This window comes from Schistocerca nitens, chromosome 4 (assembly GCF_023898315.1).
Source record: "Schistocerca nitens isolate TAMUIC-IGC-003100 chromosome 4, iqSchNite1.1, whole genome shotgun sequence".
Classification (NCBI taxonomy): Eukaryota; Metazoa; Arthropoda; class Insecta; order Orthoptera; family Acrididae; genus Schistocerca; species Schistocerca nitens.
Genome location: NC_064617.1, coordinates 685,334,872 through 685,361,960, shown reverse-complemented (window position 1 = coordinate 685,361,960; position 27,089 = coordinate 685,334,872). Strand labels below are relative to the sequence as shown.

Here is a 27,089-nt window from a genome sequence, read left to right as displayed (position 1 = left end):
TACATTTCGTAAACTAGAATAACTGTTTAAGGAAAATGGTACAATAACAATGTACCAAGCATTACTATAATAGACTTAGGTATGTTTTATTATGCTTCCTTATAAATTATTGTATTATTAACGTGTAGAATAACAAGTAAATGATTTAAAGTGACAAACTTTTTATTTGGCTTTCGCATGGGATAATCTCTTAAACTGTACGGAGATTAGTGTTATTCTAATCAGCGTTTGAGCGCGCTTTCTATGAAATTAAACAATGTGATCAAAAGTATCCCGACACCCCCAAAAAACATACGTTTTTCAAATTTGGTGCATTGTGCTGGCACCTACTGCGAGGTACTCCATATCAGCGACCTCTGTAGTCATTAGACATCGTGAGAGAGCAGAATGGGGCACCCTGCTGAACTCATGGACTTCGAAAGTGGTCAGGTGATTGGGTGTCACTAGTGTCATACGGCTTTACGCGAGATTTCCACACTCCTAAACATCCCTAGGTCCATTGTTTCCGATGTGATAGTGAAGTGGAAACGTGAAGGGACACGTATAGCACAAAAGCGTATAGGCCGACCTCGTCTGTTGACTGACAGAGACCGCCGACGGTTGAAGGGGGTCGTATTATGTAATAGGCAGACATCTATCAAGACCATTACACAGGAATTTCGAACTGCATCAGGACCCACTGCATGTACTATGACAGTTATGCAGGCGGTGAGAAAACTTGGATTTCATGGTGGAGCGGCTGCTCATAAGCCACACATCTCGCCGGTAAATGCCAAACGACGCCTCGCTTGGTGTAAGGAGTGTTAACATTGGACGATTGAACAGGGCAAAAACGTCGCGTGTCGTGACGAATCACGGTACACAATGCGGCGATCCGATGGCATGGTGTGGGTATAGCGAATGCCCGGTGAACACTATCTGCCAGCGTGTATAGTGGCAATAGTGAAATTCGGAGGCGGTGGTGTTATAGTGTGGTCGTGTTTTGCATAGAGGGGGCTTGCATCCCTTGTTGTTTTGCGTGGCAATATCGCAGCATAGGCCTACACTGGTGTTTTAAGTACCTTCTTACTTATCACTTTGAAGAGCAATTCGGGGATGGCGACTGCATCCTTCAATATGATCAAGTTTTTGCCCAGCATACGGTCACACAGTGCAAAACTATTGTTGTTGTTGTTTTTGTTGTGGTCTTCAGTCCTGAGACTGGTGTGATGCAGCTCTCCGTGCTCTTCAGTCCTGAGATTGGTTAGATGCAGCTCTCCTTGGTCTCCCTCTACGATTTTTACCATCCACGCTGCCCTCCAGTACTAAATTGGCGATCCCTTGATGCCTCAGAATATGCCCTACCAACCGATGCCTTCTTTTAGTCAAGTTGTGCCACAAATTTCTCTTTTCTCCAATTCTATTCAATACCTCCTCGTTAGTTATGTGATCTACTCATCTAATCTTCAGCATTCTTCTGTAGCACCACATTTCGAAAGCTTCTATTCTCTTCTTGTCCAAACTATTTATCGTCCATTTTTCACTTCCAAACATGGCTACACTCCATACAAATACTTACACTAACGACTTCCTGACACAGAAATCTATACTCGATGTTAACAAATTTCTCTTCTTCAAAAACGCTTTCCTTGCCATTGCCAGTCTACATTTTATACCCTCTCTACTTCGACCATCATCAGTTATTTTGCTCCCCAAATAGCAAAACTCCTTTACTACTTTAAGTGTCTCATTTCCTAATCTAATTCCCTCCGCATCACCCGACTTAATTCAACTGCATTCCATTATCCTCGTTTTGCTTTTGTTGATGTTCAACTTATATCCTCCTTTCAAGACACTGTCTATTCCGTTCAAATGCTCTTCCAGGTCCTTTGCTGTCTCTGACAGAATTACAATGTCATCGGCGAACGTCAAAGTTTTTATTTCTTCTCCATGGATTTTAATGCCTACTCCGAACTTTTCTTTTGTTTTCTTTATTGCTTGCTCAATATACAGATTGAGTAACATCGGGGATAGGGTACAACCCTGTCTCACTCCCTTCCCAACCACTGCTTCCCTTTCATGTCCCTCGACTCTTATAACTGCCATCTGGTTTCTGTACAAATTGTAAATAGCCTTTCGCTCCCTGTGTTTTACCCCTGCCACCTTCAGAATTTGAAAGAGAGTACTCCAACCAACATTGTCAAAAGCTTTCTCTAACTCTACAATTGCTAGAAAAGTAGGTTTGCCTTTCCTTAATCTTTCTTCTAAGATAAGTCGTAGGGTCAGTATTGCCTCACGTGTTCCAACATTTCTACGGAAGCCAAACTGATCTTCCCTGAGGTCGGCTTCTATCAGTTTTTCCATTCGTCTGTAAAGAATTCGCGTTAGTATTTTGCAGCTGTGTCTTATTAAACCGATAGTTCGGTAATTTTCACATCTGTCAACACCTGCTTTCTTTGGGATTGGAATTATTATATTCTTCTTGAAGTCTGAGGGTATTTCGCCTGTCTCATATATCTTGCTCACCAGATGGTAGAGTTTTGTCAGGACTGGCTCTCCCAAGGCCGTCAGTAGTTCTAATGGAATGTTGTCTACTCCGGGGGCCTTGTTTCGACTCAGGTCTTTCAGTGCTCTGTCAAACTCTTCACGCAGTATCATATCTCCCATTTCATCTTCATCTACATCCTCTTCCATTTCCATAATATTGTCCTCAAGTACATCGCCCTTGTATAGACCCTCTATATACTCCTTCTACCTTTCTGCTTTCCCTTCTTTGCTTAGAACTAGGTTTCCATCTGAGCTCTTGATATTCATACACTTGGCTCTCTTTTCTCCAAAGGTCTCTTTAATTTTCCTGTAGGCTGTATCTATCTTACCAGTAGTGAGATAAGCCTCTACATCCTTACATTTGTCCTCTAGCCATCCCTGCTTAGCCATTTTACACTTCCTGTCGATCTCATTTTTGAGACGTTTGTATTCCTTTTTGCCTGCTTCATTTACTGCGTTTTTATATTTTCTCCTTTCATCAATTAAATTAAATATTTCTTCTGTTACCCAAGGATTTCTACTAGCCCTCGTCTTTTTACCTACTTGATCCTCTGCTGCCTTCACTACTTCATCCCTCAGAGCTACCCATTCTTTTTCTACTGTATTTCTTTCCCCCTTTCCTGTCAATTGCTCCCTTATGCTCTCCCTGAAACTCTGTACAACCTCTAGTTTAGTCAGTTTATCCAGGTCCCATCTCCTTAAATTCCCACCTTTTTGCAGTTTCTTCAGTTTTAATCTACAGTTCATAACCAATAGATTGTGGTCAGAGTCCAGATCTGCCCTGGAAATGTCTTACAATTTAAAACCTGGTTCCTAAATCTCTGTCTTACCATTAGATAATCTATCTGATACTTTTTAGTATCTCCAGGGTTCTTCCATGTATACAACCTTCTTTCATGATTCTTGAACCAAGTGTTAGCTATGATTAAGCTATGCTCTGCGCAAAATTCTAGCAGGCGGCTTCCTCTTTCATTTCTCTCCCCCAATCCATATTCACCTACTATGTTTCCTTCTCTCCCTTTTCCTACTCTCGAATTCCAGTCACCCATGACTATTAAATTTTCGTCTCCCTTCACTACCTGAATTATTTCTTTTATCTCATCAAACATTTCATCAATTTCTTCGTCATCTGCAGAGCTATTTGGCATATAAACTTGTACTACTGTAGTAGGCGTGGGCCTCGTGTCTATCTTGGCCACAATAATGCGTTCACTATGCTGTTTGTAGTAGCTTCCCCGCACTCCTATTTTTTTATTCATTATTAAACCTACTCCAGCATTATCCCTATTTTATTTTGTATTAATAACCCTGTATTCACCTGACCAAAAGTCTTGTTCCTCCTGCCACCGAACTTCACTAATTCCCACTATATCTAACTTTAACCTATCCATTTCCCTTTTTAAATTTTCTAACCTAACTGCCCGATTAAGGGATCTGACATTCCTTACTCCGATCCGTAGAACGACAGTTTTCTTTCTCCTGATAACGACGTCCTCCTTAGTAGTCCCCGCCCGGAGATCCGAATGGGGGACTATTTTACCTCCGGAATATTTTACCCAAGAGGACGCCATCATCATTTAACCATACAGTAAAGCTGCATGCCCTCGAGAAAAATTACGGCTGTAGTTTCCCGTTGCTTTCAGCCGTTCGCAGTACCAGCACAGCAAGGCCATTTTGGTTAGTGTTACAAAGCCAGATCAATCAATCATCCAGACTGTTGCCCCTGAAACTACTGAAAAGGCTGCTGCCCCTCTTCAGGAACCACACGTTTGTCTGGCCTCTCAAGAGATACCCCTCCGTTGTGGTTGCACCTACGGTACGGCTATCTCTATCATTGAGGCAAGCAAGCCTCCCGACCAAAGGCAAGGTCCATGGTTCATGGGGGGGGGGGGGGGGGGGGCAAAAATATTAAGGACCCAGAAATTTTTGCGAGTCTGGTCGACTTCGGAACTAGTATTTACGAATGTCATGCCACATTTATCAATGTTTTTGGACGCATGTGAAGATAGAAACTGCAGACTATGCTATTCAACTTTTATTTGCGTATTTCACGGAACATTTGAGTAACTCTGTGTGAAATGGGCTGCCAGCTAGCTTAAGTACAGGGAATAACAAAATACGGCCAACCTTTTAGGAAACATTCCTGACAGGTAGAGGAAGAAAATATATTATATGGACATGGCTCCGCAAACGCTTCATTTCCACGTTAGAGCTCAGTTTCTAAAACTCTTCAACACAGTAATTATGGGAACACACAGGAAAAGAACGTGTTAGCACGATATGAGACACTTTCTTAAATGAAATGTTCAAAATGCCTTTCGTTAGCAGGGATACATGCGTCAACACCGTCTCATTGAATCCCTGATACACTGATGGATGCGTGGAGAAGTGCGTATTGTTTCACAGCGTTCCACAATATCGGCCCGAAGACTCTGTACGTCTTGGGTACAGGTGTTCCGTACACAAGATCTTTCAAATACCCCACAAATAAAAATGTAGTGGGCTTAGGCCTGGACAGCGTGGAGGCCAAGGAATTGGTCACCCCTTTCTATCCATCTGTCACGGAATCTGTTATTTAGAAGCCTACGTACATAAACACTGAAATTGAGTTCCATCATGCATCAAATGCATGTTTTGTCGCACTCGTAAAGGCACGTGTTCTAGCAGAACAGGTAGTGAATTCTTTAAGAGAAAATGGTAAGTTTCTCTATCGAGCTTGGGTGGAACAACATGAGACCCTGACATAGAGTCACCACCAATGCCGGCCCAAATGTAGTCAGAAATTCTTAGTTGATGACATGACTGCACAACAGGACTCTTAACAGCCCATAATAATGAATTTTAAAAAAAAGTGGAAATGAGCGTATGGCATCGTTGGCCAGGAGGCCCAATCAGGGAAAAAAATGGTTCAAATGGCTCTGAGCACTATGGGACTCAACTTCTGAGGTCATTAGTCCCCTAGAACTTAGAACTAGTTAAACCTAACTAACCTAAGGACATCACAAACATCCATGCCCGAGGCAGGATTCGAACCTGCGACCGTAGCGGTCTTGCGGTTCCAGACTGCAGCGCCTTTAACCGCACGGCCACTTCGGCCGGCCCAATCAGGGAAAGTTCGGCCGCCAAGTGCGCGCTGATGACGAGGATGAAATGATGATGAGGACAGCACAACACCCAGCCCCCGAGCGCAGAAAATCTCCAACCCTGCCGGGAATCGAACCCAGGATCGCTTACATGGGAGGCGAGCACGTTACGGCCCAACTAAGCAGGCGGACAATGAATTGGAGTTGACCCAGAACTGAAGCTTATGGGATTTCCTTCACGATTTCTTCCTTGTCACAAAATTTTTTTTCCATCCAACATTGAATTATTCGGCAGAGCTTTTAGCGCTCTGTTTGTTAAGTATGATCAAACCAGTTGTGTTTCCCATGCTTAACGTGGTTATTACGAGCGGTAGAAAATAAGCTCTGACACGGAAATAAAGCGTTTCTAGAGCTATGTCCATATAACACGTTTTATTTCTCTATGTGCGAGGAATGTTTCCTAAAAGTTTGGCTGTATCTTTATGGTACACCCTGTATATAGGCTGCTATTTACTTATAACAACTGACTTTAAACGGTGAATAATTAGTATCGTCGACGTCATATGGAATATTTTCGTATCCACCTACGCTTATGTACCATTGATGCAGTTAACAAGTCTACATACAACCATAAAATCTTGTCATTATCAACTAAAGAAACTATTTTGCGATAGTGCTCGTCTGGTCTCTAGACTGAATATTTTTGGCCCATTAACTTTCGTAGAAATTCGGTCCTGCATTGAAGTAGTTCGCGAATTAATGTGGAAGATCGCAGACACTGGACAAAAGAGGACACACAGCTAGCTGATGGCGTGTCTCGATATTGGGACAGTGTCCTTAAGGAGGCGATAGGAATAAGATTATGAAACAATGACTTTCCTTCAATCGAGGTGTGGAATCCCATTATAACATGTATTGCCTCATAAAGATTGTGATGCCGATTGCCTTGATTATCACGTTTCGCTCCTCATAGGTTTCACCACCGGTGGAGCTGAAAGTGCACTCAGTTAAGCGGCAGGACTGACAGCTTTTTGGTCATCTGCTGAGGGCGTTCTGCGACCAATACACAGGGGTTGATTCAGGATTCTTAGCAGTTCAGCTTCGCAACTAAGAGAACAGCTCGAGTCAGCGAGTAAGTTGGAACTGCACGTCTAGTATGTGAATATCATGACGTTACACTTTTTATTTCGTATCCCCCCATGAACCATGGACCTTGCCGTTGGTGGGGAGGCTTGCGTGCCTCAGCGATACAGATGGCCGTACCGTAGGTGCAACCACAACGGAGGGGTATCTGTTGAGAGGCCAGACAAACATGTGGTTCCTGAAGAGGGGCAGCAGCCTTTTCAGTAGTTGCAGGGGCAACAGTCTGGATGATTGACTGATCTGGCCTTGTAACATTAACCAAAACGGCCTTGCTGTGCTGGTACTGCGAACGGCTGAAAGCAAGGGGAAACTACAGCCGTAATTTTTCCCGAGGACATGCAGCTCTACTGTATGATTAAATGATGATGGCGTCCTCTTGGGTAAAATATTCCGGAGGTAAAATAGTCCCCCATTCGGATCTCCGGGCGGGGACTACTCAAGAGGACGTCGTTATCAGGAGAAAGAAAACTGGCGTTCTACGGATCGGAGCGTGGAATGTCAGATCACTTAATCGGGCAGGTAGGTTAGAAAATTTAAAAAGGGAAATGGATAGGTTAAAGTTAGATATAGTGGGAATTAGTGAAGTTCGGTGGCAGGAGGAACAAGACTTTTGGTCAGGTGATTACAGGGTTATAAATACAAAATCAAATAGGGGTAATGCAGGAGTAGGTTTAATAATGAATAAAAAAATAGGAGTGCGGGTTAGCTACTACAAACAGCATAGTGAACGCATTATTGTGGCCAAGATAGACACAAAGCCCATGCCTACTACACTAGTACAAGTTTATATGCCAACTAGCTCTGCAGATGATGAAGAAATAGATGAAATGTATGACGAGATAAAAGAAATTATTCAGGTAGTGAAGGGAGATGAAAATTTAATAGTCATGGGTGACTGGAATTCGTCAGTAGGAAAAGGGAGAGAAGGAAACATAGTAGGTGAATATGGATTGGGGGGAAGAAATGAAAGAGGAAGCCGCCTTGTAGAATTTTGCACAGAGCATAACTTAATCATAGCTAACACTTGGTTCAAGAATCATGAAAGGAGGCTGTATACATGGAAGAAGCCAGGAGATACTGACAGGTTTCAGATAGATTATATAATGGTAAGACAGAGATTTAGGAACCAGGTTTTAAATTGTAAGACATTTCCTGGGGCAGATGTGGATTCTGACCACAATCTATTGGTTATGAACTGCAGATTGAAACTGAAGAAACTGCAAAAAGGTGGGAATTTAAGGAGATGGGACCTGGATAAACTGAAAGAACCAGAGGTTGTAGAGAGTTTCAGGGAGAGCATAAGGGAACAATTGACAGGAATGGGGGAAAGAAATACAGTAGAAGAAGAATGGGTAGCTCTGAGGGATGAAGTGGTGAAGGCAGCAGAGGATCAAGTAGGTAAAAAGACGAGGGCTAATAGAAATCCTTGGGTAACAGAAGAAATATTGAATTTAATTGATGAAAGGAGAAAATATAAAAATGCAGTAAATGAAGCAGGCAAAAAGGAATACAAACGTCTCAAAAATGAGATCGACAGGAAGTGCAAAATGGCTAAGCAGGGATGGCTAGAGGACAAATGTAAGGATGTAGAGGCTTGTCTCACTAGGGGTAAGATAGATACTGCCTACAGGAAAATTAAAGAGACCTTTGGAGAGAAGAGAACCACTTCTATGAATATCAAGAGCTCAGATGGAAACCCAGTTCTAAGCAAAGAAGGGAAGGTAGAAAGGTGGAAGGAGTATATAGAGGGTTTATACAAGGGAGATGTACTTGAGGACAATATTATGGAAATGGAAGAGGATGTAGATGAAGATGAAATGGGAGATAAGATACTGTGTGCAGAGTTTGACAGAGCACTGAAAGACCTGAGTCGAAACAAGGCCCCGGGAGTAGACAACATTCCACTAGAACTACTGATGGCCTCGGGAGAGCCAGTCATGACAAAACTCTACCATCTGGTGAGCACGATGTATGAGACAGGCGAAATACCCTCAGACTTCAAGAAGAATATAATAATTCCAATCCCAAAGAAAGCAGGTGTTGACAGATGTGAAAATTACCGAACTATCAGTTTAATAAGTCACAGCTGCAAAATACTAACGCGAATTCTTTACAGACGAATGGAAAAACTGGTAGAAGCTGACCTCGGGGAAGATCAGTTTGGATTCCGTAGGAATGTTGGAACACGTGAGGCAATACTGACCTTACGACTTATCTTGGAAGAAAGATTAAGAAAAGGCAAACCTACGTTTCTAGCATTTGTAGACTTAGAGAAAGCTTTTGACAATGTTGACTGGAATACTCTCTTTCAAATTCTGAAGGTGGCAGGGGTAAAATACAGGGAGCGAAAGGCTATTTACAATTTGTACAGAAACCAGATGGCAGTTATAAGAGTCGAGGGGCATGAAAGGGAAGCAGTGGTTGGGAAAGGAGTGAGACAGGGTTGTAGCCTCTCCCCGATGTTATTCAATCTGTATATTGAGCAAGCAGTAAAGGAAACAAAAGAAAAATTCGGAGTAGGTATTAAAATTCATGGAGAAGAAGTAAAAACTTTGAGGTTCGCCGATGACATTGTAATTCTGTCAGAGACAGCAAAGGACTTGGAAGAGCAGTTGAACGGAATGGACAGTGTCTTGACAGGAGGATATAAGATGAACATCAACAAAAGCAAAACGAGGATAATGGAATGTAGTCAAATTAAGTCGGGTGATGCTGAGGGAATTAGATTAGGAAATGAGACACTTAAAGTAGTAAAGGAGTTTTGCTATTTAGGGAGTAAAATAACCGATGATGGTCGAAGTAGAGAGGATATAAAATGTAGACTGGCAATGGCAAGGAAAGCGTTTCTCAAGAAGAGAAATTTGTTAACATCGAGTATAGATTTAGGTGTCAGGAAGTCGTTTCTGAAAGTATTTGTATGGAGTGTAGCCATGTATGGAAGTGAGACATGGACGATAACTAGTTTGGACAAGAAGAGAATAGAAGCTTTCGAAATGTGGTGCTACAGAAGAATGCTGAAGATAAGGTGGGTAGATCACGTAACTAATGAGGAGGTATTGAATAGGATTGGAGAGAAGAGAAGTTTGTGGCACAACTTGACTAGAAGAAGGGATCGGTTGGTAGGACATGTTTTGAGGCATCAAGGGATCACAAATTTAGCATTGGAGGGCAGCGTGGAGGGTAAAAATCGTAGAGGGAGACCAAGAGATCAATACACTAAGCAGATTCAGAAGGATGTAGGTTGCAGTAGGTACTGGGAGATGAAGAAGCTTGCACAGGATAGAGTAGCATGGAGAGCTGCATCAAACCAGTCTCAGGACTGAAGACCACAACAACAACAACAACATCGTGGCATGACAGCATTTCGCAAACAGAGGGGTACGCATGGTGTTTCTAAATATTCGCTTGTTATGAAGACCTTTTGCGAAGGCTAAGTCCTGTATTACACTGTCAAAGTACTTTGACAAATGTTTTATGAATGCTAGCACCACACTAACTTTCACGAAAGATGTGGTAGAAATACACTAGTACAACATCAAAGATTTAATAAAACGCCTTTTATAAAAGACATTTGACAAAGATCTTTTACAATGTAATATGGATCTAAGCAGTTCCCCTTTACTATGAAAACTCTCTAAAATAATTTGTTTCACTCTCCCTGGAATGACACCAATAATTATTAAAATACGGGAAATAGTGGATGATTACAATGAAATTAAAACTGGAAAGACTAGAAAAATATTAGAAGCTGCTGTTTGTCGTGAAAACTGGCCTCTTCCGGCTGATACTGTCGTTCTTAACGAAAGAAATAATAGAAGACAGTACGTGATAAAAGTATTCACTGACGAGTGCAAAACTGAAGAAGGAATAGGATCAGGATAGCTGTTTTCATGAGCTAAAAGTCAACATACCGTAAGAAGTATGAACTGGTAAATGAATGCTCAGACAATCAGGCAGAGTGGTTTACCATTTTCAAGGCTCTTGAAAAGCTTAGATGCCTTACAAACGGTACACCCTAAAATAATATTCAAGGCTGATATTAAAAAATGGTTAAGTTCTTTCCTGGCAACGCTAGAGGCCAATCAGAATGGGTCAACAACCAGCAAATGGGAAACAGTGATGGAGTGGCTGCAAACACGGAAGTGACCACAACACCTTGGATGGTCTGAGCGTTCAAGCAAGTAAATGTAGGAAACTGACGTCATGGCGACAGAGATAATATCATGATGTTGACAGCACAGAGTCTTGCAAGAAGGCTCTCATTTAACGCAAGATTAACTATTCAGTTACTGACACCACTGGAAAGAGCGTCTGGAAGTCGAAGTTCCTACATCCTGTAGCGAGGAAGAATGGTGACAAGCTCAGAAAAGTAGAGCTCATTCGGTCATCCTCAACAAAGGATAACGTCATTAGCATAGCATAGCAATTTAGCTCTCAGTTATTCTGATTTATAATTTGTGTCGCAGCAGTTAGTACTAGACAGAACTGGTGGCCTACTGAGATGGCTAAAAGCTACAGTGCCATCGTAAAATGTATGTGACGAACTCTGCTGCTACCTCATCCTCATCATCCTGATGGGAAGACTTTGGTGCCTTACAACACCAGGGTCTCTGCTGGTCTCATTGATAGACCTTGTCAATCTGATCAACCACTGTCATTGCGAGGGATCACAGTAATTGCTGCCCCCTCCCTCCCCCACTCCCCCTCCCACTCACCCACTCGCAGCTAAGGGCAGACTTCAGCGCCATGAGCTGGTCTCTTGCAGAGAGGCTGTGATATGATTCTCCATGACTATGATTGCCTTGAGCAGACTACTGGCTGACTTTCTGGCGCATAATCTGTGACGAATAGTAAAACAAGACCAAGTGCTTTGAGGAATCCAAACTGTCACAACAAGCAAACAGAAGAGGCAAGAAATACGACAAGAATAATTCCGAACTTTCAGCATGCTGGGGTAGCTAGGGGTCAGCAGCTTCTGTTAATCAGAACAACGAGAAACCAGTCTAAAGCTGCAAATTTTACTTTTCTTTATTCACTCGATGACTAATTTCGGGCCGAGACCTATTTTCTGATCATCGTAACATAGTCAAAAATGGTATTTCCAAAGATGTGAAAACCATGTCAAGGATGTGCAACAGACAATTACAGCGTACAGAGATAATATGTGTTAGTTATATTTTTGACATAGTTTTTGACCATGTTACGATGATTTGAAAAAGGGCCTCGGCCCGAGACTAGTCATCGAGTGAATTTGCAAATTTGGACTGGTTTTTCGTTGTACAGTACGACGAGAATGTTAGGAAAGAAGAACAGGGCTACAGACATTTCATGGATTAAAGCTCACACTGTCACACATAGAAATGTACTTATAGACCAGATGGCAAAAAAGGCATCCAGATCAAAAGAGGAAGTTAGCTACTGGAAGAATAGTAGATAGAATGGCAACCGACTATAAAAGAAATAATAGCAAAAAAAGTTTTCCAGCGGTTCACAAAATATTGGTGATCAGTTTACTGAGCTCTCCTAATTTCACAGTAATGTTAACGGATCACGAAAAACTGAAGGCTTACTACCATCGATTCAGAATAATCAACGACGCTGTGTGTCGACGTACTGGAGGTAAAAAACTGTGGATTACATGTTGCTGGAAAGTATCGATTGGACAGGCAGAGAAACATGCTACTGGAAATTGTAGTAATGCAAGGCGGAAACTGGCCAACTAGCAAGGAGAAATTGGTACATCTCTTTCTAAAATTCTGTAATTTAACAGAATTTCTAAATTATGAATTTTAGTCGCCAACTGCAAAACAAACAGAACTATTTCTTTGGTGGTAAACATTGTAAGGAAAATTATGCAACATTTAAAGTGTATTTTTTTTGTCTACAACAAAGGTCGTAATTAAGTAAAGTAATACATGTAGTTAATGGAGCATTTTAATGAAAATAATAATAACAGGACCAACTATCGCGATATGGAAATTTATCGTTTAAAATTACACAGGACAACGAAAAATTTTTTTGGAAACCTTTTTTTAGTTTGATAGCTGATCTTTATAGATTTTTATGAGCTGAATCCAAATCTAAACTTAGTTTTTTTGTATCACCCATAGTTTTCGAGCAATATGCTTTTTATCATATAGTGCAAAAAGCTTATGCTGTAAGGTAAACGGGGACATTAATAAAACGCTTTGTTACAACATAAGCATGGTTTGTACTTACAGTATGCTACTTGAAAGAATGATAAGTGTTAATAGAGGTTTCATTTGTCAGCTGGAATTGGTTTGTATTTTCTTTCTCTTTTTTCTTTGAAGCTTCTTGTATAACTTTTTCTACGATGAGTCGCTTGTTGAACCTCTCGGTGAAGTGACCAACAGTAGCCCCCCATCATGTTGATGTTCCAGCGGCCTTGGTAGCGTTTGTCCATCACTTTACTGTCGTGGTGAAAACGCTCTCCTTGCTTCTCACTAATATCTCCCATATTGTCCGGGAAGTAATCAAGGTGACTGTTCAAAAAGTGAACTTCAGGCTCATTAAACATCCTAAAGTTTTAAACTTCTTTAACATTGTAGCTATAATAGAAACATATTCTGGGTCTTTTTCATGTCCTAAGAACTTTGTAACGACTTGCTTGAATGATACCTGTGCTTCTTTCTCATTTAAGGTCATTGTGGATTCAAAGTTACCGACAAACATCAATTTTTTTAATGTCACGTCCGACATAGATGCCTTCTTTTAGTTTAGTTTCTGAAAGGTGTGGATACTTTTGGCAGAGCTACTTAAAACATGGTCCATTTTTAGGCAAAGCCTTTACAAGCTGTTTCACTAGGCCTAACTTTATATGTAGAGATGGTAGGAGTACCTTTTTTGGATCTACTAGGTTTATGCGTAGAATGTTTTTCTCACCAGGTTTTAAAGACTCCCTCACAGGCCAGTTCTTTCTGCACCAGTGTTGATCCCTAGCCCCATTGTCCCATTCACACAAGAAGCATGGAAATTTGTTAAAGCCGCCTTGCTGACCAAGGAGCATGCATGTTACTTTTAGATCGCCACATATCATCCAACAATGAGCAGAATAACCTATTTTATTTAGCACTATTTCTAGGTTTTCATAGCTTTCTTTCATATGTACAGAATGTCCAACAGGTATAGATGCATATATGTTACCATTGTGTAAGAAAACAGGCTTTAAACTAGTTTTGGATGAATCAATAAACAGCCTCCAGTCTTTCTTTTTGTATTCTATAAAAAAAAATTCATCAGACCGGGAATGTCTGAGCAGTACACTAAATCACCTTCCTATTGAAAAGACTTGGAAAAATGATGCTCTCTCTTTATATACATGTATATGCTGATTCCAACTGCCAATAAGTTCTTTTCTTTTAATCTAGTGCCAAGCAATTCAGCTTTTTCTTTCGTGAAGCCCAGATCCCTAACCAAATCGTTAAGCTCGATCTGAGTAAAGAATTTGGGCTCTAGACTTTCTGTATTACAATGGAATACATCATCATCTGGCTCATCTAAATCACATTGTACATCAGAAAATACTTCAGTTGGAATAGAATTTAAATCATCTGGTGGTTCAGGAACCAGTAAATCTACACCATTCCCTATTGGTCGGACAGCGGACGGAAGGTTAGGGTAGCTTATTACCTTCTTGTTTTTCGAATTATGACCAGTAATATCAACACTGCAAAAGTAGCAATCATCAGAATGATTTCTTGGCTCCCTTCATATCATAGGAACAGCAAATCTAAAGGCTTTTTTCTCCTTTTTGGACCATTTTCTCAGATCTTCAACACACACATAACATACCTTATGTGGGGCCCAAGATTTATATTTATCACGAAGTTTAGATCCAAAGTATGATAGATACACGTTTTTCACGAAGTCTACAATGTTTCTTTGGTGTTTTTAATCACAAATTCACCACAGATATAACAAAAACTTTCAGTAGTGTTCTTAAAACCACGATTAGACATTTTACTGAGCACATTGTACTGGAAACGGGAAAGTGAGGTTAGGTTAACAGTAATCAAAACACCATCTGTTAACACAAAAATATAATCGACCTTTTTTGCCAGCAAATGTTTTCCAGCAGTGCTACGAACGTGATCTACATTCATTACATCTCCTTTTAAAATTATTTTAACTATATAAAAGCTGTTAAATTCTTTAAAAAAATCGCTTAAATTAAGGAATTTAACTATAAAATGTGAAGAAATGGTGGGTGATAGCGTTTTTTAAGTATCATATTTGGATTTCGCACCCTAAAAAACATAAGAATAAGATATTTTCAGCAAAAAAGTTTTTCTATCGTTGGCCTGTGTAATGGAGCATCACTTAGGTCCCATACGTCTCCTGACATGGATATTCCCGAGTTTGAATATGGGGAGGTCACACTTTTCAGTTCGATATTACTTACACCATTGTGGAGAAAGTAATATTCTTTTCATACCAAAAACAGGGTTGTAGCCTCTCCCCGATGTTATTCAATCTGTATATTGAGCAAGCAGTAAAGGAAACAAAAGAAAAATTCGGGGTAGGTATTAAAATTCATGGAGAAGAAGTAAAAACTTTGAGGTTTGCCGATGACATTGTAATTCTGTCAGAGACAGCAAAGGACTTGGAAGAGCAGTTGAACGGAATGGACAGTGTCTTGAAAGGAGGATATAAGATGAACATCAACAAAAGAAAAACGAGGATAATGGAATGTAGTCAAATTAAATCGGGTGATGCTGAGGGAATTAGATTAGGAAATGAGACACTTAAAGTAGTAAAGGAGTTTTGCTATTTAGGGAGTAAAATAACTGATGATGGTCGAAGTAGAGAGGATATAAAATGTAGACTGGCAATGGCAAGGAAATCGTTTCTGAAGAAGAGAAATTTGTTAACATCTAGTATAGATTTAAGTGTCAGGAAGTCGTTTCTGAAAGTATTTGTATGGAGTGTAGCCATGTATGGAAGCGAAACATGGACGGTAAATAGTTTGGACAAGAAGAGAATAGAAGCTTTCGAAATGTGGTGCTACAGAAGAATGCTGAAGATAAGGTGGGTAGATCACGTAACTAATGAGGAGGTATTGAATAGGATTGGGGAGAAGAGAAGTTTGTGGCACAACTTGACTAGAAGAAGGGATCGGTTGGTAGCACATGTTTTGAGACATCAAGAGATCACAAATTTAGCATTGGAGGGCAGCGTGGAGGGTAAAAATCGTAGAGGGAGACCAAGAGATGAATACACTAAGCAGATTCAGAAGGATGTAGGCTGCGGTAGGTACTGGGAGATGAAGAAGCTTGCACAGGATAGAGTAGCATGGAGAGCTGCATCAAACCAGTCTCAGGACTGAAGACCACAACAAGAACAACCAAAAATTTGAACACACTGCTATGAGAAAAGAAGAGTAGTTAATAGTTTAGTGAAGGGAAGTGCTCCTGTCACCACGGTTAACGGAATAGCGACGATCATGTCGTGAGGCCTTGTAATGCCCCCCGGTGTACACTCTAAGGACGAGCAAGACTGCCAGATCGTGAATGCACGACGCACACTCGTCCAGTAACTGCTGCCGACGACCGAACGACATGCAGATCATGTAACATGTGGAAATATACCATTTGAGACAGCGACAGTAGCTCTCTTCGGCCACACGGCAGCAGTCTGCAATGTATTTATTTAGGTTGAGGCACGTACCTGAGCTCGCTGGGGTACAGCTCGGCGCTGTACGTCTGGCTATCGCACTCAGCTGGGCAGGTGCACACCATTCCCGCGCGGTCTTCGTCAAAGTACGGATTGTTGCTCCCAGGTTTTATGTAGTTGAACATATCTGCACAACAATTCAGTCACAAACAAAGCGCATCAATACGAATATATCTTACTAACAGCTTTACAATTTAACGGAACATGCCCCACGTAAAAAGTTATATCACAAGCTTCTAATACGATATCTGATTCATGAGAGAGCGTATTAAAGACTTTTCTGATTCAGGGATTCAGTTTTCCACTAAGAATTTTAGTTTTGCAAAAACTTAGTTTTTCGGTAGTAATTTAGTTCTTCAAGAGGTATTTTAGTTACAAGAAAAGTAAATTTCTTCTTAAGGGAATATTTTTTCCATTTACTTACTATTCGAATGGCGAAGAATTCAGGCTGAAAGGGTACTTAGTGAATAAATAAAAGATGACGGCTGCTCATCATGAGTTGGAAATCCAGATTCAAATGTTGACTGTGGCACAAATTTCAATGCATCACTTTAAACATATGCTTCCTGACAAAACAAGGCACGCACGCAGAAGGAAATTTTTGGTAAGGCCCTATGGGACCAAAATATCGAGGTCATCGGTCCCTAAGCTTACACACTACTTAATCGAACTTAAAATAACTTACGCTCAGGACGACACACACACCCATTCCCGAGGGAGGAGTCGAATCTCCGACAGGGGGAGTCGCGCTGACCATGACAAGACCCCCGTAGATCGCGCGGCTGCACCGCGCGGCGCACGCAGAAGGAGAGCAGGAAATGAAAGGGAAATTCTGATTTTGTCCATTATAAATGAAAATTCACGGATTTAGAGGGTATTTGATGTTGTTACAGTGTTTACAAAACAGTCAAATTTACAAAGAACTTCGCACTAGGAGCCCACTTATCAGTATGAGGTTGCACCCGCTCTGGCCCGGGTGCATGCACTGATTCGTCTGGGAAGGGCGTCATAAAGCTGTTGTTTCCTCTCCTGAAGCAAGTTAACCCACGACTGTTGTAACTGTGTAACATAAAAACTGTAACTACATACGTATAGAAAACAGATATTTGTATTGATATTTTGATATGTCTTTTTTTTAATTTTTGGTAAAACTGTTTTATGTATTTGCTACATAATGTAGTTACTCTGGTGTTATTTATTACAGTGTTTCCTTTCACCTAACTCGTAGTAGCAGAATTGTGCAGAATATATCAAAGAAGTTACGATTGTAAAACAGTATGTAGAATTTCATCCCAGTGAAGATTAACGTTTGTGCATATTTGGGATGCGGAAATCACGCTGCATGGTGGCGCTCGCTCGTGCGAAAAAGCATATTACTCAGTCTTGGGAGCGCAGTTCTACTGTGAAAAGTGTTGTGTGATCTGAATGGTATGGCAGTCCTGCGCTGTGAAGCGACAAGGCTACTGGAGAGGATAAAATGTAGATATTCCCTGCTTTAAACTGTGATCACTATCCTCAGATATGTTTCTTATGTCCCGTAAAGCTCGTGGAATAGTAATGTAGTACGCAGAGAAGAGCTTCGAAACAGTATGTGAGCTCTATAATATGGAGCAGAACACCTCGGCACCTTGAAACAGTTACAAAATTCATCATCTATAAGCATCAAAGGTAAGATCTAATCACTGTATAAACTTAACTTTGTAACAGGATCAAAATCCATGTATAGGGAGTCACAAATTCAATGTTCTTTAATGGTTAAAGACAGCCCCGTTATACCAAACCCTGTGTGTAATTTTTTCTGCTGGTAACGTACTTTGAGCATTAGTTTCACCTACTGTTATGAAAAATAATTGCCGGTGCTGTTTTACAGTTAAAACGCGTCGTTAAAGTGGCGAACTTGAAATGCTCTGCGCTACGGAGCGCTTTTGGCAAGCAGGGTACACTCAGCCCTTGTAAGGCAAACCGAGGAGCTACTTGACTGAGAAGTAGCGGCTCCGGTGTCGTAAACTAATACACGGCCGGAGAGCGGTGTGCTGATCACATGCCCCTCCATACCCGACTCCAGTGACGCCTGTGGGATGAAGACGACACGGCGGTTTGTCGGTACCGTTGGGCCTTCATGGTCCGTTCGTTCGGAATTAAGCCTTTTTCTTTTTTTTAAAGTGCTCTCTGGTAAGAATTTAAAAACGATGCCGCTGCCTAGACCGATGAAGGTTAAGAAGGCCGCCGTAATATCATAGAAATGTGCACTGAAAAGGACGCCGTTGTCATGGTAACGTAAAGGCCGAAGTGGCAGTCAAGAAACCAAAGAAGTACGCCTGGAGCCGCCGAATACGATCAAGGTATCGATTTAGTTCGATATCATCAAAGACGTTCGTGCCGACGACTTACAAATAAACGTTGTAGGGAAGTTTCTTACAAGGGAACCTCCCCATCGCACCCTCCTCAGATTTAGATATAAGTTGGCACACTGGATAGGCCCTGAAAAACCGAACACAGATCAATCGAGAAAACAGGAGGAAGTTGTGTGGAACTATGAAAAAATAAGCAAAATATACAAACTGAGTAGTCCATGCGCAAGATAGGCAACATCAAGGTTAATTGTACTCAGGAGCGCCGTGGTCCCGTGGTTAGCGTAAGCAGCTGCGGAACGAGAGGTCCTTGGTTCAAGTCTTCTCTCCAGTGAAAAGTTTAATTTCTTTATTTTCGCAAAGTTATGATCTGTCCGTTCGTTCATTGACGTCTGTGTTCACTGTAATAAGTTTAGTGTCTGTGTTTCGCGACCGCACCGGTAAACCGTGCGATTAGTAGACGAAAGGACGTGCCTCTCCAATGGGAACCGAAAACATTTGGTCGCAAGGTCATAGGTCAACCGATTCCTCCACAGGAAAACGCGTCTGATATATTCTATACGACACTGGTGACGGCATGTGCGTCACATGACAGGAATATGTTGTCAACCCACCTAACTTGTACACTTGGCGAATGGGTAAAAAGATTCTTCTACCTTACCCAATTTCGGTTTTCTTGTGGATGTGATAATCACTCTCAAAAAAGTAATGAAAACATAGGAGTTTGTCACAAACTGAAAATAAAAAATTAAACTATTCACTCGAGGGAAGACTTGAACCAAGCACCTGTCGTTCCGTACCTGCTAACGCTAACCACGGGACCACGGCGCTCCTGAGCTCACATTAACCTTGATGTTGCATATCTTGCGCATGGACTACTCAGTTTGTATATTTTGCTTATTTTTTCGTAGTTCCACACAACTTCTTCCTGTTTTCTCGATTGATCTGTGTTCAGTTTTTCAAGGCCTATCCACTGTGCCAACTTATAACTAAATCTGATGGGGGTGCGATGGGGTGTTTCCCTTGTTAGTATTCTCCAGAGTCATTATTGAGACCAAATGTGGTGATACATCAACCACGAAAGCAGCTGTTGTTGTCAAGGCGCCATGGTGACAGTGTGGCAGCTCTGTGTGGACGTTTTCATGGCATGGACTTCTAGGAACTGGAATACACATACGACATCGTGTCGTTGTAATATGATGATAAAAGGCTGTACAGCTCTTAATAGCATTAGGATACATTAATGTTATTCTACTAATTTACAGGAATGGAATATAAAACATCAAAGAAGTAGATATGCACCAGTACAGTTTAACTTAGATGGTCCCAAGGTACTTTGTAAAATGAATACTATGTGAAATAAGAAGCTTGTTCAAAACAAAGTGGCTCTGACATAAGTGTGAGACGAGAATCAAAAGTGGCATAATAATTAATTTTCATAAAACCAAGATAAGACAGGAGATATAGCATGAGCCGCAAATTAAAAGAGAGAAAGAAGCATCCTTGGGTTCAAATACTATTCTGAAAAAGTTCAAAATATGCTTTATCCTGAAATTCTGTATGTTCGTTAAGGAGAAGAAATGGGTCGTTTCTTTGGTGGACAAAGTACTCAAGTTCTTTCCAGGAATCTAACAGGAAGACTTTTTGGATAGTATGTAGGATTTGACTTTCACAATTACATTACATTCTGAATGATTAGTACTTGTCAGATGTTGTCCAAATGCAGATTTTCTGCAGGCTGTACCCTCCATATGCTCCTTGTTTCAAAACACCTACCGCTCTGTCCAATATATATTTTATGGCAGTCTTTGCATGTTAATTTATGTACCCCAGATCTTGAGAACCGATGTTTTGAATTTCTGTTAGTGCGTTTGAGTTTATTTGCGAGTATGTTTGTGGTGGAAAAAATTACCGTTATGTCAGTATTTTTAAATAACCTCTTTATCCTAACAGACGCAGTTCCCAAATAGACCATTTGCGAGAAATACTTTTTTGTAGTTGCAGTTTTACTTCTGAAAAAGAAAGTCAACCATTTTAGTGTCATAACCATTAGCTGCTGCAATTTGTTTGAGAGCAGAAGTTTCTCTATGTTTTTGATCTGGCGACAGAGGTAGCTTAAAAATTCCGTTCAACATCGAACAGAAAAATGCCCTTTTATATTTGTTTGGACGACATGACTTAGCACATGTAATTGAATCACTCGTGGTAGGCTTTCTACACTCCTGGAAATGGAAAAAAGAACACATTGACACCGGTGTGTCAGACCCACCATACTTGCTCCGGACACTGCGAGAGGGCTGTACAAGCAATGATCACACGCACGGCACAGCGGACGCACCAGGAACCGCGGTGTTGGCCGTCGAATGGCGCTAGCTGCGCAGCATTTGTGCACCGCCGCCGTCAGTGTCAGCCAGTTTGCCGTGGCATACGGAGCTCCATCGCAGTCTTTAACACTGGTAGCATGCCGCGACAGCGTGGACGTGAACCGTATGTGCAGTTGACGGACTTTGAGCGAGGGCGTATAGTGGGCATGCGGGAGGCCGGGTGGACGTACCGCCGAATTGCTCAACACGTGGGGCGTGAGGTCTCCACAGTACATCGATGTTGTCGCCAGTGGTCGGCGGAAGGTGCACGTGCCCGTCGACCTGGGACCGGACCGCAGCGACGCACGGATGCACGCCAAGACCGTAGGATCCTACGCAGTGCCGTAGGGGACCGCACCGCCACTTCCCAGCAAATTAGGGACACTGTTGCTCCTGGGGTATCGGCGAGGACCATTCGCAACCGTCTCCATGAAGCTGGGCTACGGTCCCGCACACCGTTAGGCCGTCTTCCGCTCACGCCCCAACATCGTGCAGCCCGCCTCCAGTGGTGTCGCGACAGGCGTGAATGGAGGGACGAATGGAGACGTGTCGTCTTCAGCGATGAGAGTCGCTTCTGCCTTGGTGCCAATGATGGTCGTATGCGTGTTTGGCGCCGTGCAGGTGAGCGCCACAATCAGGACTGCATACGGCCGAGGCACACAGGGCCAACACCCGGCATCATGGTGTGGGGAGCGATCTCCTACACTGGCCGTACACCACTGGTGATCGTCGAGGGGACACTGAATAGTGCACGGTACATCCAAACCGTCATCGAACCCATCGTTCTACCATTCCTAGACCGGCAAGGGAACTTGCTGTTCCAACAGGACAATGCACGTCCGCACGTATCCCGTGCCACCCAACGTGCTCTAGAAGGTGTAAGTCAACTACCCTGGCCAGCAAGATCTCCGGATCTGTCCCCCATTGAGCATGTTTGGGACTGGATGAAGCGTCGTCTCACGCGGTCTGCACGTCCAGCACGAACGCTGGTCCAGCTGAGGCGCCAGGTGGAAATGGCATGGCAAGCCGATCCACAGGACTACATCCAGCATCTCTACGATCGTCTCCGTGGGAGAATAGCAGCCTGCATTGCTGCGAAAGGTGGATATACACTGTACTAGTGCCGACATTGTGCATGCTCTGTTGCCTGTGTCTATGTGCCTGTGGTTCTGTCAGTGTGATCATGTGATGTATCTGACCCCAGGAATGTGTCAATAAAGTTTCCCCTTCCTGGGACAATGAATTCACGGTGTTCTTATTTCAATTTCCAGGAGTGTATATATGGCAAAAGTATTACAGTTATACTAGATTTCGTTTCTTGTGTGAACATTTAAAACGAGTTAGCAATCTTAGCAGCGCTTTGAAATCTTATCAAGATTTGACTGAATGTTTACACAGACTGTTTCATACAGTATTTCATTACAGATAACTGAATCATATGCGAAAAGTTTGAGTTTATTATTAATATTGTCTGCAAGGTCTTTAATAGCCAACATGAATAGCAAGGGTCGCAACACACTTACCCGAAGTCATTTCTACAAGGGTTGAATGAAAAGTACTGCCTCCACCTTTGTTAATTGGGCTTGGATGGGAATATTTTAATAAATCAATTGCAGAAATAATCCTTAGAAAGTGATCTTTAAATACCAATATTCAGTTTTCCACATAATCACCACCCAATTGGATACATTTCTGCAAACGATGAACAAGTTTTCTGAAGCCGTCCGGAAGAAGTCGACACTCTGTTTCCGTGATCACAGTCTTACAGTTCTCTGAACGTCTTCATCAGAAGCATAATGATGTCCTCGAAGATAGTCTTTCATTATGGGGAAAACATTTTGCTTGTGAAACTCGGTGGTTGCTGTCACAGGACGTACAACTCTGTTTGCCACACATGTCAGATGTTCCCACCTCAACATCTTTAAACTTACATGCCCATCGACGCGCAGTACTCACATCAAGACAGTCACCATAAACTGCTTTCATTCTCTGATGAATCTCCTTTGGTGTGACACCTGCTGTCAAGAATTCAATGACTGCACGTTGCTTAAATCGCACTGACCGACGGTCTGTGCAGGGTTCCATACTGTAGCGGCACCACCGTTTAGGATAGGGAAAGTTAGTTTTATGTGATATTCGGAGCCTAAGTGTTATGCATATGTGACGCAAAGTGAAGCACTTGGCAAAACAGAGGCGCACAGCCGAGTATAAATAGGTGCCGTTTTCTAACGAGATTCATTCAAGTGTGACAGCTCTCCTGGACGGTGGGGCATGTCAAACCGCCGGGCTACATGCAGCAGCAGATGGGGCGACAGCGTCCCAGTCCATGGGGGGTCGTTGGTTCGATCCTCTGAGGCTGACGTGGGGTCCACAGCCAGCCAGCGGCGGACCACTCTTCGGCTCGCTACCGCGGGCAGTCATCTCAGCTCCCGACACACGCCAGAGACTTCCGAAGCGAGGGCCGCAGATTCGGACGCCGGATCGCGGGCAGTCGTTGCAGCCGCGACCTCAGCTACACCAGCGAGGGAGAAGCAGCAGCAGGGCCAGCCTTTGGCTCACGGCGGAGCAGCGCGGAGTCAACAGGGATTGTGGCCGCTGAGCCGGCTGTTGGCGCAGCCATCTTGACGTAATCAGAACTCTGCAGGAGGCATACAAGGCCGGCACAACACAGCGTTGCATTGCACAGGCCGCTGGGGTGACACAGACTAAGGTGAATGGAGCACTGTAATGGAAACAAATAAATCATTTGGAAAGTTCTCGACGAGTTTTAATACGGCACCCCCTGGCACCCATCCACAACACATACTTTACACTGTAACAACACAACCATTCAATGCTAAGGATTCTCGCCAACTGGAGCTGTAGAGAAGAGGGTACGTAACAAGCCAGTACCTGCCGCATACCAATGCTGCCAACTCTTGAAGAATTATGAAGGTGGAGGCATTACTTTTCAGTCAACCCTCAAACATGTGTCGATGACTCTCCATCGAAGTTAACTTGCTGCGTCCTCGCTACCAAAAAACAGTCAATCCAGTAACAAATTTCCTTAGCAGAAGCTATCAAATTCTGGCTTCTGTTGCCAGCCTGGAAAACTGATTTTAAGTCTCCTAGGGATTTACCCACCTACTCGATCGCTAACAACCTTGAGTTCAGGTAAGCGTACCACTGGAAGCTGTTCTTTTACATCATTTTCTGTACCTGGCTTCCTGTTGAAAGTTGTGGCTCTTCTTTTTCCTTTTCTCTCGTATCTTTACAGAAGTCTTTCAGTTGCAACTTGGAATTGTCATATTTTTTTATTTTTTATCACTGATACGGTGGGCTTGGGCAGTCAGCGTTTGTAGGATGAACACTTCTGAGCCAAATGATGATGAGATACAGCCTGTGGATACCGGTTTAGTGTGGGTAGCTTCCCAGTAAACTTTATGTACCAGATTTCTGTTGGGGGCTCCGAGGACCTGCACGCCCAGAATCGGATGCGCTGTTACTCTCTTGTTCTAGTGTAAACTGAATAGTCATATGCAGGCTGTTAACATGATGATGAAAATTTTCCATCTCTGCCTCTGCGTGAGGCCAAATGAAAAGCATCGCCCACGTATCACAGCCAACAGCATGAATGGAACTTCACAGAGCTTAACGTAATTTTCTCACAAAATTTCATGAGCATCTCTGTTATCAGAGAGCGGGTGTCCCACTGCTACTCCGTCCCTTTGTTCATCCACGCCACGTGATATAGGTCGGCAACAAATTTAATCTTACGCTGTTGTAGGCATCAACCTTCATTTGTTTCTGAAGAAAATTAGTAACCTCTCTTCCTGAGATATGCTGGTGAAGAGAGAAATTACAGCAAGGATTAACATTAAATCAGTTTGCTGTATCCGATACTCCCGTGTCAGCTGGATGAAGTAAGCCGAATCCATCACATTCGATTCTGTATGTCCCACAACGTTACACAGTTTTCTAATCAGATACTTCGCCATATTGAATGTGGGTGCATTGTTTCTGAGCCGTGGCTTCCTGCGATGTTCTTGGTAGGATAGTTCCTCTGTCGAAGTTACGCGCTTTGCTGCGTCCTGGTTGTCTGGCGCCCTCTAGTTGATGGCCGCAGCTCGCCAGGAGAGCTCGGTCGGGGCGCTGACAGAGGGAAGACAGCGCACGGAGCATCGCGAGTAGTCAGTCGGCGCTTGGCGTTCTGCGAGGACGCGCGGTATTGACGTTCCCGTGTCTGGGTTTCGCGGCGAGCGGATATGGAGTGCGGAAGCAGTCACCGGTCAACACAGGCCCTGTTTAACAAAATGGTTCAAATGGCTGTAAGCACTATGGGACTTAACATCTCAGGCCATCAGTCCCCTCGACTTAGAACTACTTAAACCTAAGGACATCACACACATCCGTACCCGAGAGAGGATTCGAACCTGCGACCGTAGCAGCAGCGCGGTTCCGGACTGAAGCGCCTAGAACCGCTCGGCCACAGTGGCCGGCGCCCTGTTTAAGAGTCGTGTCTATCTCGAATCCTGAGGAGAGCGCGGTTGGTTACCTTGGCGTGCATGTTAACAGCGAGGTCCTTGACTAACTTCAAGTGGTGAGCGATTTTGTGGTGGAAATTTTAGATGTAAATGCTTCGGGCAACCAGTTTGATTTTAGCTAGTTCGGGATACTTGGTATTGGAAGTCCATGAACTGCGCTGTGTCCTGGTTCCGTTGCATTTATCTTGAGTTACAAGTGTGGCCGATATTCGACGATTCCTTTTTTCTATTATTATTGTTAATATGTTAAGTGGTCAATTTTATGAATCAAAGTTTATTCTCTGTATAAAACTTCAGCCGCTAATTCAAACTGGAATTGACAACTTCTTCCTTGATGGCAACTATAATAGTAACAATTTTGCGCCGTCAAACGGTGCTTTAGTGTTTAAGGTTGTGTGCGGATTGTGTGCTCATTATCACCTTGAGCTAGTTGTGGTTTATAAATTTATCAAGTGAAATTTCACGTCAATGGAGATTGTTTAGCGAAGTATTGCTTTAATAGTAACTGCGGTAGTCACCTTATAACGTTTAACATCTCTTCCTGCATTTGGCGCTATCCAGTGCTTGGCTGTTGGTTTTAGTATTTTAGTGAACTGTGTATCGTGTTCTAGAAAACGTTATTGGTGTGCGCAGGGCATCCTGCCTGTTGTCACTTGAGCTCTCGAGCACGGAATTCAGACGCGCGGCCAATGTGAACGCGAAACGTCTAGATTGTGCTGATTGCTGTGTAGAACTTTCAGGCTATCATAACATCATATTACCGAATATTTTCCATAATAGAGAATTCATGTATTCATGAGATCTTGCTATTTGAGTATTTTTTTAAACGTAATAGCTTTTAGAAATTGTTATTTTTCATATTCACAAAGTCTGTTAATTGACTTAATTTCACAACTAGTGACCTCAGACCTGCAGTTACGTTAAAGTTATATTTGTGTAAAGTAATTTTTTTTATTAATTTAAAGTTGGACCCATACAGTTAGTTCAAATTAGATTACATAGTGTGTAAGCTAGGGACCGATGACCTCAGCAGTTTGGTCCCACAATACCCTACCACAAATTTCCAATTTCCAGTTACTCTCATTGCTTTTATACAATTCAAAAATCGGCGTAGATCACCACAATTTGCAATTTCTAATTAATCATTGTGTTTTCTCCAGTGCTCTGTTTTAATTAACGTGGCGAAAATAAACTTTTGAATCCTTAAATGGGGTTAACATTCCACTCCTGCAGCCCACGTTCCCTGCTTACCAATCCTGTACTTTACTTGTTGCCATTAATTATAGGCCTGTAGGCCCATAAATTCGTAGTGTTGCAGGAACTATCGGTATGAGGCATATGGCTATGTCATAATTAGTTCTGGAGGCTTTGACTTAGTCTTTCACCATCTTTAAGATATTGGATTCT

The 27,089-nt window shown here is 42.5% G+C and overlaps 1 protein-coding gene across 1 annotated transcript in view; it reads right to left on the bottom strand.

Annotated features, from left to right (window-relative positions):
- Window positions 1–27,089, bottom strand: part of LOC126252501 (pickpocket protein 19-like) — a 150,639-nt gene that overhangs the window by 25,962 nt on the left and 97,588 nt on the right. Inside the window, exon 9 of the mRNA XM_049953396.1 lies at window positions 16,440–16,572. Within this exon, the coding sequence (XP_049809353.1) occupies window positions 16,440–16,572 (133 nt within the window). The remainder of the gene's footprint in view (window positions 1–16,439; window positions 16,573–27,089) is intronic.